General features: G+C 48.1%; 1 protein-coding gene across 4 annotated transcripts in view; it reads left to right on the top strand.

The window, feature by feature from the left end:
- DUSP22 (dual specificity phosphatase 22) overlaps window positions 1–11,714 on the top strand; it is a 61,116-nt gene extending 49,402 nt beyond the window's left edge. For 3 of the 4 annotated variants that reach the window (XM_084796102.1, XM_084796103.1, XM_084796105.1), the window contains 3 exons: window positions 5,411–5,485; window positions 8,159–8,330; window positions 9,159–11,714. In XM_084796102.1, the coding sequence (XP_084652228.1) occupies window positions 5,411–5,485; window positions 8,159–8,330; window positions 9,159–9,341 (430 nt within the window). In that variant the 3' untranslated portion in view covers window positions 9,342–11,714. The remainder of the gene's footprint in view (window positions 1–5,410; window positions 5,486–8,158; window positions 8,331–9,158) is intronic. The other variant, XM_084796104.1, reaches the window with a different exon arrangement.
- Window positions 11,715–14,421: the final 2,707 nt, after the last annotated feature.

Raw genomic sequence — 14,421 nt, 5'->3', positions numbered from 1 at the left:
TTTTTTTTTTTTTTTTTTGTGACTCAGGGTTTCTCTGTGTAGCCTTGGCTTTTTTTTTTTCCTATTTCTCCTATTAATGAGCAGTTTTTCAAGATCAGAAGTCGGTGAGCCCTTGCACCACTGTGGCCATCCTTCCAGATGATTTTTGAGGTCTTTGCACTCCTCAGTGATGCTCTCTTGGTCCTGGGGTAATGAGAACGTTGGGATGTATGCAATCAGTGTTTGCTACCACAGCCATCCTGTCACTCAAGCAAGAGCCCTCTGATCTCAGGCGTGAGTCCTTGTCACTCTTGATAGAACTATTATTTGTGAAATGATGCCATGCTAAAGGGTAAAGTGGTGGTTTTGTTTTCTTGTTTTTTTTTTAACTGTCTTTTCAAATGAATGTACCTAGCAAAATGCAATATGTGGAAAAATAAGAACATCCCTCAGGTTTTTTGTTTTGTTTTGATTTTTTTTCTTTCTTTCTTTCTTTTTTGTTTTTGTTTTGTTTTGTTTTGTTTTTCACAGGGCTTCTCTGCATAGCCTTCACTGCCGTAGACTTGCTTTGTAGACCAGGTTGGCCTTGAACTCACAGCGATCTGCCTGCCCCTGCCTCTTGAGTGCTGGGATTAAAGGCGTGCGCCACCACCGCCTGGCTCAGTTCTTTTTTAATGGTGACCGTTCCTGAGGCATATAGTTTGGGAGTCATTGTAACAAGTGTGAGTTGTCTGTGATTAATGCTGGGGGGTTGCTTTCAGAGCTCTAGCTGAGAGATGGGCGTAGGAGCCTGGGGTATCTGAACCTGTTTGGCCTCAGGAAGAACCTCCCAACATAGAGTGCTAAACCCTTTTGCCTTGAAAAGGAGGGGAGACCATAGCTGCTTGCTTGCCTTTGTTGACGTTTTTCTCTGCACACACTTGGATTCAGTTGGAGAGGAGAAACATGTTTCTGTGGTGTTTGCTGTCATCACAACCTCTTCTGATACCACTGGCTTTGAAGTAAGCCCCACCACCATTCCAGGTGGCTAGGTCACTGGGCAAAGCCCTGAACCCAAAGACTCTGTCAGTCACACTTGGGATCAGAGCATCTAAGACCATGGGTCTTAAAGCACGAAGCATCCACCTAAGAGTGCCTATGGTGTGGCTTACACTCTCTACCCACCACCTCAGAAATCAGCAAGGCCCATCTGGTCACTCTTAGCCTCTGATACAGAGCCGGAGGGGTTGAGGTCCTGCTCACTAAGAAGCAAGAGGGCAATTTGCGACTGCTAGGTTCCCTGCTTAATCCGTGTGAAGAACATCTCGCCACCAGAGCTCCTCACCACCGCTGAGGTGTTCTATTGGGGCTGTTGGCAGTAGCTCCTATGATCATATAGGCACTGCTGAGTGAGTAATCCACCTGTGGGCATGCTTTCTTCTGCCGACAGGCCTGTCACACATGTCTTCGTATGGAAGTCAGGGTGACTGCCAACCAAAGGAGGAGCACAAAGGGGGAACTGGTGGTCATGTAAACAGCTGAGGGGGTTGGGGCTGCAGACTGACGCTTCTGCTTCAAACTGGAGTTGAAAAATATAAGAACCCAGACTGTGGGTATTTCCCACTGTGGAGGAGGGAGTTTAAGGACCAGCGCTTGGACTTATGTCATGTTTTTCCCTGGAAATAACCCCCACACACACCTCTCTCTGCAATACCCAGTTTTAAACCAGAGCAGCATCGGGCCAGCCCGCCTCTTGGCCTTTCTTGTAAAAGGCATTTCTAGGAATGTCGGCTTGCTTTGGCCTTGTGCCTGGTTTTGTATCTGAGTCAAGTCTCATGGTGGAGTTCTGCATGGTCTCCCTGGGCATAGTTGTACTCTGAGACTGAGATGCCTGCCTTGGGGCTCTGCAGTCCTTCCCCCCAGCACAGTGGTAGCCAGAAATGGAATCCCGTGTCACATCCTTGAGTTAGCATCTATCACATGAAGACATGCCAATCAAAGGAGGGAAAGGCTGTCAGGGGGAGCAGGTGGGACCACTTCCCCAAGGCTCCTTCATACCCTTACCCTACTGTGGGCTCAGTACAGGTTTGGGTGTTGCTTAGCCCAGGTGTGGCAAGGCTAGTTCTTGAATCCAGTTTCTACCTGACAGTACATAGGAAGCCTGATTTCATGATGTGTGAATTTGTGGCATGCAGGTGTGGAAAACATATGTAAGGCATCGCTCCCCAGAAAGCCTCGGTAGAAGAATTGGCCAGTCCTCTTAGCAAGATCTTAATGAGCCTGTAGAACTAGCCGCTTCCTGGAGACTCAGTCCTCTGTGGGCTCAGAGGAGCTCAGCAGGCTTTTGCTCATGGAAAAATGTTCTGAGGCAGTCTGGCTCCTTCCTTCACTTGGGCAGTTCTCATGCATTGCTTTCTGGTTTTGCTTTTGTGGCTCTTGTGCTTTTTTCCAGGTCTTTGCTTATAAACCAGTGATCCCCATCCAAAAAGAAAACACCCCCCCCCAAAATGTTAGGACCTGCAGCAGGGAGAGGGATCCCTGCACACTCTTGACAACCACAGTGTGGACAGCCCCATGGACAAAGGAATGTGCCATCTGGCCATCCCCTGATGTTCAGCTGGTCTGAAGTGATCATAAAGTCAGATAGGTTGTCAAGTCTGAGGTCTGGAATCCAGCGCTGTGACTGACAGAGGCTTAATATGCCTCTGTGTAAGCACGAGACAGATTGCAGCCTAGTAGCTTAGGTCTACTGCTGTAATAAAACACCGTGGCCAAAAGCAACTTGGGGAGGAAAGACTTGACGTCATCTTGCAGCTTGTAGTCTGGCATCCTTGGAAGTCAGGGCAGAAACTGATGCAGAGATCATGGAGGAATGCTGCTTACCAGCTTGCTCCTCATGGCTTGCTCAGCCTGCTCTTATATACCACACAGGACCACGGGGAGCTGGCCCCTCCCACATCAATCATTAATTAAGAAAATGCACTATAGGTTTGTCCACAGGCCAATCGGGTGAGGACATGTTCTCAATTGAGATTCCCTCTTCCAAAAATGACTCTGGCCTGTGACAGAAAACTAGCCATCACAAGACACTCCTGGCCTAGGTGAGGTAGCTTGGGCTTTAATCCCTGAACTAGTTGCATTTGTCTGTAAGTGGACTGTTTCTTTGATATTGTCTCAGGGAGAGATGCTGCCTAGAGAAGCCTAGGAGTGGTACTCCCAAGGCTGCCAGCAAAGCTCAGGTATCCTGTGGGAACTGGCTTCCCATCCTGCAGAATTTACCCTGGAGTTCTGTGCTTCTGATGTAGCCCTAAGACTTTTGTAACTCTCTGGCTGGCGGCTGAAGGCCAGACAGAGTGCTTTCCTTTCCTCAAAAAGAGACCTTTGCAGCCCTCCTCTCCCATAGCCTTCTCTTTTTCTGTCTGTTGCCCCAGCTGGCAGAAGCAGAGTAGTCTCAGAACCTGAGAACTTTGCTGCCCCAACCTGAATCACTGTACCTAGCCTGTTTAGCTGTGATGTCGAGACTTCCTGGCCAACTCCAGGTGGTTTGTTTGGCTTGTAGCATGGGAAGCTCTGTCCTCCTGCTGTAGCCCTCCAAAATATGCCACCATGCCTGAGGGCATGCTCCCCTTTGGTTGTTAGATTGCTCCTGCACCCACGCCTCCCACCTGCTCCTGCACTTGGCTCCTGAGGACTAGTGCTGCCCCGTACAGGGTTTTAGCAAGGATGTGGTTTTGCCTGCTATTGACCATTTGGGAACAACACTGCAGTTCTCTAAGCTCTGTGTTTATATCTTTTTTTCTGGCAAAAAAAAAAAAATTATTAGAAGCTGCTGGGCTGGCCTGGGCTGGGCTGGGCTGGGCTGGCCTGGGCTAGGCTAGGCTAGGCTGGGCTAGGCTAGACTGGGCTAGGCTGGGCTAGGCTAGGCTAGGCTAGACTAGGCTGGGCTGGGCTGGGCTGGGCTAGGCTAGGCTAGGCTAGACTGGGCTGGGCTGGGCTAGGATGGCCTAGGCTAGGCTAGACTGGGCTAGGCTAGGCTAGGCTGGGCTGGGTTAGGCTAGGCTAGGCTGGGCTGGGCTGGAATAGGCTGGGCTGGGCTGGGCTGGGCTGGGCTGGACTAGGCTGGGCTAGACTGGGCTAGGCTAGGCTGGGCTGGGCTAGGCTAGGCTAGGCTATGCTGGGTTAGGCTGGGCTGGGCTGGGCTAGGCTAGGCTAGGCTAGACTAGGCTAGGCTGGGCTGGGCTCTCTAGAGATTCTGTAGCAGTCTGGTGACCTGAGGTTGGTGTACTTGGAATCTCCACTTGCGGTGACACTTGCTGGCAGCCATAGATGTGTGTATGTTGTATGTGCATTCATCTCAGTGAAAACGCTCCTTGCCTCTTGCCAGCATAACCCCATGAGCAGCTCTGTGAGCAGTAACTGGGTTAGTTGGTTATGCTGCATCGGAGCTTCCCGTTCTGACTCACTTCGTTTTCCCTGTCATTCTGCGTGGAAAAGGATTCCTCACCAGGTGGTTGTCTCTCAGCCTCTCATACTCCCTGGTAAATGGCCAGGAGTTGGTGTTCATAGAGGAGTGCATTGGGTCCATAGGCAGCTTTGGGTGTTTCAGTGCTTTAGGAACTGGCTGAAGGTAGAACACACCTGGTAAAGGGTCTGTGCCCACCCCTCTCAGCCTTTACTTGCCACCTGATATGGTGCAGATTCTGCCATTGTGGGGTAAAACACACCAACCGCCTGGGAACTTGACAGTGACTCTCCTGAAGAGTCATGTGCTGAATAATAAGTGCCCAGAAAAGAAATGACCCAAAGGGATAAGGGTCAGAAGAAAGAAGTGTGACAATTCACCATCATTGCAAACTGCAGAGTTTGCAAAGCATACCAATTTCATACCATGTGTCCTCTGTGACCATCACCCTTGTTTTCTGAATCATGCTTGGAAAGCCACACAGAGTGACAGAACGGGGCTTGGGACTAAACTATCCTTTCCCTCAGCTCCAGTGGCGTATAGCACTTGAGTGATGAGACTGACCCAGGAGTTCCTTAGAGAGATGATTACAGCCAGTGCTTCTAAGCTTTCCATTTCAGAAATTAGCCAGTTTCCAGGACTTGGGAGTCCACACAGCAGGGATACCTTCCTCATCTGAGCCACTGTGGCTGTACAGGGTTTACAGCCAGTGTCGGGGCAGAACAAACATAGAAGGTTAAGCAAGAGCTCCATGTGTCAATCAGCAGCAATCATGTGATTCAAGGATGGCCTGAAGATAAAGTTGTGATGATTGGAGGCCTTCTAAGCCTCAGCATGCCTGTGGCCATCTAAGGCTGAGGCCACCCTGGTCCCAGTATGTTCTGCCTCGAGATAAGTAGACTAAGACACCTTAGGAAATCCGAGTAGACATTCCTTTTCATCAGATCTTAAACAATTAATGCCCCGCCTCACTTTTTTTTTCCTGCACAGGACAAGACATTTTAAAGAAAGTATTAAGTTCATTCACGAGTGCCGGCTCCAGGGTGAGAGCTGCCTCGTGCACTGGTATGTACGACTCTTGCTTGATTTATCTTCCTAAGTTTGATTTCCAGTCAGTGTCTTTCTATCTCAGTTGCTTCTCTGATGCTGAAACATTTAACTGGGGGCTCCCAGCTCCAGGGAGTTAGAGTTTATAACCACCAAGGTGAGAAGCATGGTGGCAGGTGGGCGGGGCATGGTGCTGGAGCAGTATCTCATATGCGTGCTGTACTGCTGCCCTGCCCCATGGCAATCCTTGTTTCCTTTTGCTGGAAGAAAACTGCCTGGCTTTGCTTTCGTTTTTTGCTTCAGTCACTGGTAGGATTTCCGTAGGCTCCTGTCAAGGTCAGTGGCACAAACTACTGTCATGACTAGCTTGACATTTCATTAGACCTGCTTCTCACGTGTCAGCTCATCCTATCAGGCTCGTACAAGACCCCATGGTGGCCATTCCAAGGCCCTGCTAACTCCTGCCCACTGTGGCAGCAACTGTGGGTGCTTAGTGATACATTTCTATAACACCAGACTGACTCCTTTCCACCTGCAGGTTGCGGTGTGTGTGTGTGTGTGTGTGTGTGTGTGTGTGTGTGTGTGTGTGTGTGTGTGTGTGTGTGTGTATGTGTGTGTGATTGGTTTAGTACTTTACTTTTGAGTGATCCAAGCAGACTTAAAATTAAATATTCCCTAGACAGTGACCCACCTGCTGTCGCTGTCTGTTGTTCTTCGTATCATACATGGAAGGCCAAAATTCCATACCCAAAATTCCATGGGTTCCAAATCCAGGCAAGAGTATCCATAAAAATGTGTATATGCCACACATGTACACGCTTCTCTTTTCCCTATTTCCTAAACAGTATAGGAGAGCAGCCGCTGAGCTGGCATTTGTATGGTCATGTGCTTCAGTGTCACTTGCAGATGCTTGAACATTTGGGAGGATGTGCAGAGGTGGCACTGAGTACTGTGCCTTGCTTGTAAGACCTTGAACACCATGAATTCTGCTGTCCACAGTGAGTCCTGGGACCAGCGACCCATGGACAGAAAGGACAGCTGTACTTGCACGCTAGCACACACTCTGACAAGAAAGGCAAGCCAGCGCGCTTAGTAAGTGTAGTGTTTGCACGGTGCTCTGTCTGATCTCCCCTGCTGAGTTCTCGGTAAGTATTACCACTGACAGTGATAACATAGCTCACAGCGTTCTCCAGCCAGGGCTGCCATAGTTAAAATGGAGACTGATCATACCCCTCTGTCTTGAATGCTGTGTGACGTTAGCTAACTGAAAATATAAGTCTTTTGATTGACTGAAAGCACCAGCCCTTGCAGCACAAGCAATGTGAAGTGCTTAGGCTGGTGACAGCCCTGCCACAATACAAGAGACAGAGAAGCCACATCCAAGAGCTTTGAGCCAGTCATCCAGGAAAGCAGAAAAGCACAGGAGATATTTCAGTTGCTTTCAAAATGGGGTTTTGCAGATTGCAAAGTGGGGCAAACACAGATTGATGTTTATACATTAAATAATGTGTAGGGGTTTTGTTTTGTTTTGTTTTGTTTGCTATACTATTTTTAAAAGTAAGTAGTACAGCCAGTGCAAATGATGGTTCTTTTGTTTAAAACATTTGGCTTAAAGTGCTTTGGGAGTGCTATTGGAGGCAGTTGATATAGATTCTGAAACACCAGGCCCTGCCTCTCTCTAGGCTTCTGGTGAATTCATATCAAGAATTGTAGCCTAAGAGGATATATTTGTTTAAAACTCCCTTGCAAGTTCCTAGTAAAAAGGCTGGTGACAAGCCAGGGCTTAAGAGGAGGGTTTATTATTGTTGTCACAGAATACTCCTGGCCTGGTTTTCTGAGAATTCCTGGTTAGTGTACTTGTGTATATCTGAAAAAAAAATTCCAAAAAGTAGGATATTCTCTGAGCTTTCCTGTGTTCAGTCATTGATAGGGCACACAGAGAAAGCCTTCCTATGCCTTAACTTGCAAATTATGCCTTAATGGTGATAACCAAGCAGCAAACCAACCATTCTTGCTTCAAGCACCCTGGCCATTGCTTTGGCGCATGGAGTGTTCATTCTGCCTGCCATAGGGCTCTGCTTGCTTCAAGGATCAAAACAAATATAGAAGTTAAGACTTGGTAAGGGCTTCTGCAGTCTGTGGACATGTGTGCGTGTGTGTGTGTGTGTGTGTGTGTGTGTGTGTGTGTGTGTGTGTGTGTGTGTGTGTGTGCGCGTGCGCGCGCGTTTGACCTTTGAGCGTGCCAGCCAAGGACTCTACCATCAACCTACATTCCCAGTCCTTTTTTGGACTTTTAAAATCATAGATTTAGCCTTCACCTACAGCAGTTTAAGAAAGCCAAGAAGCCTTCTGAGCCTAGATCAGGTTTGGTTGGAATTGTTACAAGTCCAAACCCCTTTACTGTGCTACAGTTATATTATTGTCCAAGGAGATAGGAAATATCTAGGTCATAGCCTATATAACTATGGAAAATGTGACTGAAATGCCCATAGAATGCTTGCACCTCCAGCATCTGTAGCGGAGGAGAGTTCTTGGCATGTTTCTGAGTAATTCTCTGGTAAGCCCTTGCCTGCTTCCGTGAAAACCTCAGGGCAGACAGACTCTCTAAAATGAGATCCTTAGGATGTTTGGAGTGAGGGGTCTGCAGTTCCCAAAGCGCCCTTGCAACATGTGGCTATTTTGGTTCTGCAGCCTGGCTGGGGTCTCCAGGAGCGTGACACTGGTGATCGCATACATCATGACTGTCACTGACTTTGGTTGGGAAGATGCCTTGCACACAGTTCGTGCGGGGAGGTCCTGTGCCAACCCCAACCTGGGCTTCCAGAGGCAGCTGCAAGAGTTTGAGAAACATGAAGTGCACCAGGTGAGTGGTCTTCCGGGGAACATCTCACATGGAGACAGCCACCCCGGGCCATGCCTTGCACTTTGAGAATTGTGGTGCTTGGAACTGAAAGGCCCACATAAGTCACCAGATCCAAGGTTCCCCCTGCACCCTTAGAGAGTCGCCCTGCATCCTCTGTGCTCCTGTACTGCAGCCACCGGATCTTACAATTTCCTGTTTTGTTATGCCTGGTACTCCATGTCAGCTCATTTCTCTCCCTTTAGGTATAGTTACAGTTTCCTAGTTTGCCCTACTTTCTTCTTATTTTTCTTTTTTGCTTTAAATTCATCTCACCCTTTAAGCCATTAAAATTATGATCAGCTAGTGAGAGTGGAAGGGAATGTTTTCCATACTAATTGTGGTAACTCACATATTAGGTTCTTTGCTGCAGGAAAACACGATCACCTTTCTACAAAATGATGCTGAACTGTAAACCTTATCTCTTCCTGTTTTCTCCCTGGATCCTTTCCATCAGTCCCGGCTATCACAGGCAGATGGCACAAGATCACGTTTTTCTTGTGTTCGTCTTAGATCCCTTAACATCAGACAGTAACTGCTCCAAGTCTGCTAAGTGAATGCACATATAGTTCAGCAGGTTTTCAAGTCTTGAGCCCAGATCGTTGGAGGAGCAGTTACTTCTCTTGCTTGCTGTTGGCTGCGAACCACAAAGCTGTGATCGATGCCCTTGTTGCCTGCTTAATTCCATGTTTTATGTGGAAACCTCACCATTGCTTAAGAGGTGAAAGTCACTAGGAATTCACGTATGTATGTGTGTGTGTGACATTTGGGATTTGCTTTCAACTTTTCCAGTATCGGCAGTGGCTGAAAGAAGAATATGGAGAGAACCCTTTGCGGGATGCAGAAGAAGCCAAAAGCATTCTGGGTAAATATAAAGAGCAAGGGCGCATGGAGCCCCGGCCTAGAAGCAGGCGGTGGAGCAGCTTTTCAGCCCTGCCTTTTCTCACCTACGATAACTACACCACACAGACCTAACAGAGAGTTCTGGTGTTTTCCTTCCTGCTATGGGTCTTCTGGGTTGCCTACAGGTGCTGGCTACTGCCTCTAAGGACTACAAAAGGAGGTCACAGCGAGGTGGACCACTCAGGGCTCCTTCCCAAGCAGCCATACCCTGCCCTGGTCAGGCCTTTTCACTCTGTGCCCACCTTCGCCCCAATCTTGGCCTTACCTGAGCTTGCTGATCCTGAGATGCCACTGGCCTGCTGTGTACTTCCTATATGTGTGTAAGTGGGCGTATGTGCATGCATGTGTGTAAGAGTGTGCATATATGCCTACAAATGTATACGTTATGAAGAAGTATACATGTAAATGTGTCTTTGCATGTGGGAACTGAATGTTTATGGTGCGGAACGTTATAAAACCCCTGCTGCCAGAATTGGGATGGCCACATTTCTGTCCAACTCTGCATGGAAGTCATTTGAACTTGGCCTCTGAAAGCTACGCACCAAGTAACATCCTGTACCTGTGATCCGTGAGAACTCGAGACATGAGCAGCTGGAATCAGTGGTGGTCCCGAACCTGAGATGCCACAGAGGAAGGCAACAGGACCCTCCTGAGGGAGGGTGGCAGAATCCCTGGAAGGACTGTGCGTATAGGACCAGGGGAGAGGATTTTTGAGTATTGCCTGGGCTTGTTAGGTATACCAGACCCCAGCCTCCCTGCTGCCTCAAGTCATATACCACTTGCCAGCCCGTCATGTCCCTGAGTTCTCCTTGGTGCCTGCTCTGTGTGGGACCAGCATCATTTGAAGTCTATGGTGACATGGTGGCAGGGAGGATCTGAGTCACAGTAGCCCTTACTCCAGAGGTCTGGCCTGCCTCCTGTCTATTTCTGAAGACTCCAGCCTCTGGCTGGCCTCATGTTGCAGGGGCCTTGTCTCAGGTTTACATTTCCTGCAGGAATTGGACAGAAAGAACAGTTATTAAACACCATAGCAGTTTGTTTTGAAATGCCTGAGCAGTTACTGAGCTCATTGGTGTATGCTGTGGACTTGATCCTGACCTACCTCATTAGACTGATACCTCGCCCCAGCCCCCGTCTCTGTCTTTCTCTTGGAGTTCTTTGTTATCCCAGCCAATTCTGCTGCATAGTTGAAAATGTTAGTCATGGTCACTTTTGTTTTTGAAACCAAAGAATGAGAAAGACATTTATGTTAGTGAGCTATTTAAAATTTCCAGTTGGGGCCTCCATGAGGTTTTCTAGTGGTCAGATCCCACATTCTGGCCATTAGAGCTCCTCTGCTCAAAGTTCGTGGCAGCAGGCACCCCATGAAGCTCTGTACAGTCCAGTGTCCCATCCTTTGTACCAATTCACATTTCCTAGGCACACAGAACCATGCACATGAAAAACTACATGCAACCTCTCCCCCCAAAAGATGCTGCATGCAGGTTTCTCTGAATGCTGTCATAAAAAGAGCCATTGAGTAAAAGCAGTAATCTTCCTGTATGTGTCGAGGGTGTCAACAGTGAGCCTTTGGGGGCCCACGGGAAGTGAGCTTGAGAACTCCCCATGTGTGTGTAGTGAGAAAAGGAAAGGTGTCCAGTAACTTGACGTCTTCTGCTGAAATGACTTGCCTTAAGCCAAAAAGGAGTGGAAGGTACGCCAGCTAGAAGAGCACGCAGGAGACCTGCTAGAGCACCGTGGGCTAGGTGTGAGGCCTCAGCACTGCAAAGAGAAAGACAGGTACAAAGCAGTAGGGTAGGAAGTGCAGCCTAAATACGTGTGCACATGTGTCAACAGCTACATGTATTTCCGTAGGTTCAACTGTCTTAACTTTTGTTGCCAGTAACGTTCTTTCTCCACAGCCGCCCCGGGAATTCTGAAGTACTGGGCCTTTCTCAGAAGACTGTAATGTACCTGAAGTTTCTGAAATATTGCAAAGTTCAGGCTGGTGCTGCCAAAAAAAAAAAAAAAAAAGAAAAGAAAAATGGCATAGCATTTATTTTTTAAGAATCCAGTATTGATTTGTAAACTTGTTTATTTTTTCATTTTAAACTGAATGCATGTATAATCATGTTGGACTATGGTAAGAACTATGGAGATTCTGTAGCAAGAGAAAAATACCTTTGCCTTAACTCCACTGCTGTGGTTGTTCCTTCGACCTCACCAATGCTCGCAGAATCATCTCAAGAGCTCTGTCTGTTTCCTAATTGTAACTACTTCTCGAGAACATGATCCAGGGAAGGAGCCAGCACCTGGGAAGTGTGCAGTGTGACCTCTGACCTCCCGTCAAGTTCTCCAGCTCAAGACATGTCTTGGTGTGTGTTCTAGCCATGGCTGTTGTTTCCTGTGGTAGAGTTACCAAAAGCTACTCAGTTTGGTTAATAAAGAGCAAGTCAGCCAAGTCTAGTGTTACGTGCAGTGTGTTCTTATGTGACGTATGAAAGTCACATGTGTTTCTCTGTGGAGGATCCCAGTGGGCCTGGTCTTTGGCTCAGAAGACATGCTAAGTCATAAATAAAAATGTCTTGGGGTTGTTGGGGCAGGAGGTGTAGCTTACAGAAAAGCCCTTAACTTGTGTTTCTCATCCCTAGCACCAAAAGGGAAAACTGATTTTTTTTTTTTTAATTTTGTGGATGTGAAGAAATTCAGACACAGGAGTGAAACTTCCCTGCAAACTGAGGATGGCGTATTTGGCCTCTCTGAGGTCAGGGCATGCACCACAGGGGTACACTGTCCAGGCAGGCCAAGAACTCATTCTAAATCCATTTTCAGTTCTTAATGTGAAGGAACTCAAAACTCACTTGAAGAGCAATTTAAGGCCAGCTACTAAGGTTTCCTTGTCTATACCTGGTGAGGGTCAGCTTAAAGGAAAGGCAGGTGATATGAAGAGTTAGTGCACGTGGGCTTGACATGTGGATTGTGTCTGGCACCTGGAAGCTCCCGGCATGACTCCAGGAGGGTGGAGCAGACCCTGCATACTGACAGGTAGTCCCATGTTTTTTATGTGTCAGACAAGGAGACGTGAGCATGTCTCCCAAACCAGCTGTGAAGCTGTGGGAGCACTGAGGTGACAGTGTGGGAGCACTGAGATGACAGTGTGGGAGCACTGTGAGGCCCATCACAGCCCCAGGAGAACTGTCATGTCTCTGTAGGGAGAAGAAAGCACAGCAGGAAAGCAGGCTCGTTGGCCACAAACCTGTCCTCCTGAGCCAACACCACTTGTAGCCTGCCTTGCCTTCCTGACTATTTCTCACTGTGTAACCAACCACATCTGATGCTAACACCCAACACTCCAGCTTCTAAACTTAGAAGAGGAAATGTTTCCCTCCCTGCTTGTTCGGACCTGAAGCCTGCACCTAGCCTCACGGGAAGTTCCTGGGTAGGAGTCACCCTGCTTTTATCTGGAAGCTCCCTGGGTGGAGCATTGGCTTGGTTAGACTCGAAGCCCAGGTACTTGTGGGCCATGATGAAGATGAGCCCTGGGATTTGCATGCCTTGGCTTATAAGATGAGATAGATCGTGGTCCAGTGCAGCTCTGCAGTTGGTTTTCTTCAATCACAGACCTACAGCCTGTAACTTAGATTGTCTATAAAAAGGAAAGTGAATTCATCTTGTTCCTTGATTCAGCTGATGTTTTGTCTTTCACAGCTGGGCCCAAGGCCATAAGGTGCAGTCGTGATAGCAAAGGGGTGTGGAAGGACCAGCGCAGCTGCCCCTGGTGCTCTGCACGAGTGGGAACTCCCACTTGAGGGGGATAGGAATTTTGGCGTAAAGCATCTTGAAAACAGTGGGGGCCTCGTCTGAGACCTGAGATCTAAGTCAGTGTGATGTAAAGCAATGTGAGCCCAGGCTGAGGGTGCACCTGTGGGTGAGCCTGAAGGCGTGAGAGCTCAGCATCAGGAGACACAAGCTGTCTCCAGAGACTTAGAGAGCCACAGAGCATAGGCAGCAGTGGGGAGCTGTAAAAGGCTTTGCCTGACCAGTCCAGTGCTGGTACAAACTCAGATCCCTGACTGGAAACATTAGGGAGTGGAAGTGTTTGGGAGTGGGGGTGGTTTTCTGATTAGAACATCTTCATAAGCATCATGAAATATCTTAGGAACAGGGCCCCGTGTAAGTCTAAAATTCACCTGCTCCATGTTTCTTAAGCACATAGACATATGATGTACAGAGTCTGGAGGTAAGTCTTTCACGCTTATCAGCGTGCCTGTGTTTTGACTGTTTCTTGACACTTGAGACAGCAAGTATGGGATTTCTCATTTGTGGAATATACCAGTGCTCCAACAACTTGGATTTGGGAACATTGTGTATCTCACAGTTGAGGTTAAAAGCAATTGACCTGTTGTGGCAGCCAGCCGTCACTCACAGAGGCCCCGTACACTTGTGCTCCTCCTTACCCCGGTGCTGCTCCTTACCCCAGCGCTCCTCACTGGCCTTTTCCCATCGGCCGTGGCTTTACTCGAGCTGAGAGCTTGACAAGAAGCTACATGCTGTCGATGAATTCCCTGGATACTGCGGGAACCCACTGGACGGTGCTGAATGAGAGGGTGTGTGCTCTGTGCACACAAGAAAGCTCTTGCTGCACACAAGTCAAATGTGGAATAGTTTACTCTGAGCCAAATTGGAGTGGCCATGGCATAACAACAGGCCCAGGTTGACCTGAATGATGTGTGCCACCACCAAGTCAGTTACACGAATGTTCTATAGTTAAAAAATGAAAGTCAAATTACTACATATACCAAACCCATTAGCAGAGACATCAGATGTGCAGATTTCAGTAAAGTGGGAGATCTCTCTTGTAGGCCTCAGAGAGTATCTAATGACACTCTTACCTTTGGGTTTGATGGAAGCTGCTAATCTGCTAAATTAATTTAACCCAGACATTTTGCCTAATAAGATGATGTTAAGTCAGATAGGGAGGTGGGTAATAAATGCCTCCTGGGGACTAAAGAGAGCCCAGGGTGAGTTTGGCCCTGGGTCTACAGCATCCCATCGCTCTGCCTTCTGTCACTCAAGCTACAGCATTTTAAATGAAAATGTTCCAAGGGTTTCATTCCACACTCCCATATTGTTGGGAATGGAGGGGAAGCTCATGAGCGGGCAGCTGTGAGCA

The sequence above is a fragment of the Acomys minous genome, assembly GCF_964271855.1.
Source record: "Acomys minous genome assembly, chromosome: 9".
Lineage (NCBI taxonomy): Eukaryota > Metazoa > Chordata > Mammalia > Rodentia > Muridae > Acomys > Acomys minous.
Note: the sequence above shows the minus strand (reverse complement) of the source record. Positions and strands in the feature narration are given on the sequence as shown.